The 2,733-nt window shown below is 56.4% G+C and overlaps 1 protein-coding gene across 1 annotated transcript; it reads right to left on the reverse strand.

Annotated features, from left to right (window-relative positions):
* Positions 1-569: 569 nt before the first annotated feature.
* Positions 570-2,084, reverse strand: LOC112272845 (polyketide synthase 3). The gene is made up of 2 exons (XM_090244549.1): positions 870-2,084; positions 570-788 (listed from the first exon to the last, which is right to left on the reverse strand). The coding sequence occupies exons 1-2, from the start codon at positions 2,082-2,084 to the stop codon at positions 570-572; spliced, it is 1,434 nt and encodes a 477-aa protein (XP_090100675.1).
* Positions 2,085-2,733: the final 649 nt, after the last annotated feature.

Consider the following 2,733-nt stretch of genomic DNA (forward strand, 5'->3'; position numbering starts at 1 on the left):
TTCAACCAAGAATTTAGAAATTTCATTTTGTTGATTCTATACTAGATGTTGAATCTCCCTCCCCATACATGACTAGATCTCAAATGCCAGAAATTTCATTAATCTATGTTTCATTGCCATCGAGGTTCTAAGAGAAGCACCCCTATCAATTACCCACCAAATCCACGTCATGTTCAAGTGGATGAACCCCCTATCCAACATATCAATCTCTGTGAAAGAACACATCAATGCAACACCCAATTCTGAACCATAAAAGTTGTACAAGCACACAGACGTGGCATAATGAAAAATATGCAATGTGCATCATAGAATCATCGCAGAATAATACATTGGACACAAGATATGTTATGCTCATGCAGCCTTGCCAGCAGAGCACTTGTCTGTGCCCAGTTTAATCTAAAGCTCCACCTAAATATACACTACACCGAATCCTTTGTGCAACGAAATTTTGCTCCTGCTCCAGCAAAATCACGGCCACTGCAACGACTTCGAACATGACAACAACAACCGTCAAAAGCTTGAAAACCAGAGCTTTCAGGAGCTAGTCCATATCGCCGAAACAATATCTGTCAAACTCTTTCCTTTGCGGTGTTGCATGTTACACTTTGGGCCTCGGCTTCACATCCATCCGCTTGGATGCTACCCGGGGGACGTCCGTGTCCGTAGCGCCTCCGCATCTGCTCACCGACGAGCGGCTCCATGTCCAGCGGCTGGTCGCACGGCTCGCTGCTGATCTGAATCATGCACGGCGAAGGAGCGTGGTCCACACCCGCACCCGGCCACCGCCCCTGCACACACCCTGTCCCTCATCCGATGCGTTTCTCGCGCCCTGCTTCCCCCATTTACACGTTCGCGGCGGCGCGAAGCACCAGCACCTCCAACGTCAGCCCCGGCCCGAAGCCGATGAAGAACCCGAAGTCGCTCCCCTCTCCCAGCGTGGACGCCCCCATCTTCACCGACCTCTGCCGAATCTGATCCAGCACGAACAACACCGACGAGCTCGACATGTTGCCGTACTCCGACAGGATGTCCCTGCTCCCCTGCATCTTGTCCTTGGTCAGCTTCAGTTTCGCCTCGACCTGGTCCAGGATGGCCGGGCCTCCTGGGTGCACAGCCCAGAACATTTCGTTCCACTCCGGCGACCCAACGCACTTCCTGGCCTCGTTCAAGAACTTCTCGATGTTCTTGGAGATCAGCCCTGGCACGTCCTTCATGAGGTGGAAGATGAGCCCCGCCTCCGTGAGGTGCCCGTCGATGGCGCCGTCGCTCTCCGGCAAGATCGACTCGCCCGCCCAGTGCACCTCGAACAACGCCTTCTCCGCCTCGGGCTTGGGGTCGGATCCCACCACGTACACGCCGGCGCCATCGCCGAACAGCGCCGATCCCACCAGGCCGTCCAAGTGGTTCTCGCTCGGGGCGCGGTAGGTGACGGCCGTGACCTCGCTGCACACCGCCAGCACCCTGGCGCCCTTGTTGTTCTCGGCCAGATCCTTGGCCACCCGGAGCACGGACGCGCCGCCGAAGCACCCGGTCTGGTACATCATCACCCGCTTCACGGTGGGCTTCAACCCCAGCAGCTTGGCCAGGGCGTGGTCGGCTCCGGGCATGTTCACGCCGCTGGTGGTGGCGAACACGATGTGTGTGATGTCGGACTTGCGGCCGCCCCACTCCTTGATGGCCTTCTGCGCGGCCTCGGCAGCCAGCTTGGGCACCTGGACGACGACGATGTCGTGGCGGACGTTCAGGGAGGGCTCCATGTACGTGCACATGCTGGGGTTGGCCTTGAGCACCTCCTCCGTGAGGAACATGTGGCGCTTCCTGATGCCAGACTTGTCGCAGATGCGCTTGAATTTGGCGTGCAGGGCCTCCTTCTCGCTGGTGTTGGTGATGTTGAAGAAGAAGTCGGGGTACTCGCTCTGCAGGAACTCGGTGGGAGGCACAGCAGTGCCGATGCCGAGCACGCACGCCGGACCCTCCGCACGGGGCTGACCCCTGGGAATTGGCGCATGCATCCTCACGAGGGGGGCGGCGGCAACCTGCTCATCGGAGGCGGCGACGTCAAGCTCTCCGGCTCGCGGTGCCATTGCTGCCAACGGATGTGCTAGAGCCTGCGACGTGAATCCCAAACTAGGTCGTCTGCACAGAAACTTCGGAATGGATAGGCACCCGAGCGAGCAACAAGCGACACGCTTTGCAAACGTTTTCGGGTCGAGAACTACAACCAAAACTCTTATGCTCGCTGAATCGGGAAAAGGGGTCTGAATCGGCAGCGACGCTGCGATGTGCGAACCTTGAGTGGATGGATTGCCTGTGTGAGGATTGAGGATCGGTGGGCTTTAAGAAGTACTCCCCCTGCAACCTGGTAGCCGAGAAGAGAGTTGCGACGACTGGAGCTTCTGTTGTGGTGAGGGGTTCATGGCGCACTGCGTCACATTCTGCACGGGTCCACCTGCTTGGAAAGGGGGTCTGTGGCGTTCAGAATCGAGTTTGCGAAAGACTTTAGGAAAAGTATCTGCGGAGGCGTTGAATTGTGGAATGTTTGGCGCTTTTGGACCTTGAATTATGCAGGTTCCCTGTGCAGATGGAGCAACAGTTCCTTTTCTATGGGTTAAGAGGACTTTGTTTGCCTCAATGTTGGCGGCTGGTTTGTGGGTTGAGTGAGTTCGTTGTACGTGTTTTGTTTTTGTCCAACGGGTTTGGCCGCGTTGATATGATCGGTTTGATTTCAGGTAA

Source organism: Physcomitrium patens, chromosome 19 (assembly GCF_059467195.1).
Source record: "Physcomitrium patens ecotype Gransden chromosome 19, ASM5946719v1, whole genome shotgun sequence".
Lineage (NCBI taxonomy): Eukaryota > Viridiplantae > Streptophyta > Bryopsida > Funariales > Funariaceae > Physcomitrium > Physcomitrium patens.

Excerpts from the sequence above, each read along its gene's own strand:
- LOC112272845 (XM_090244549.1), bottom strand. The coding sequence starts at position 2,084 with ATGGCACCGCGAGCCGGAGAGCTTGACGTCGCCGCCTCCGATGAGCAG. Across the intron at positions 789-869 it reads GGCTGACGTTGGAGGTGCTG|GGGCGGTGGCCGGGTGCGGG; the intron begins GTGCTTCGCGCC and ends GGGTGTGTGCAG.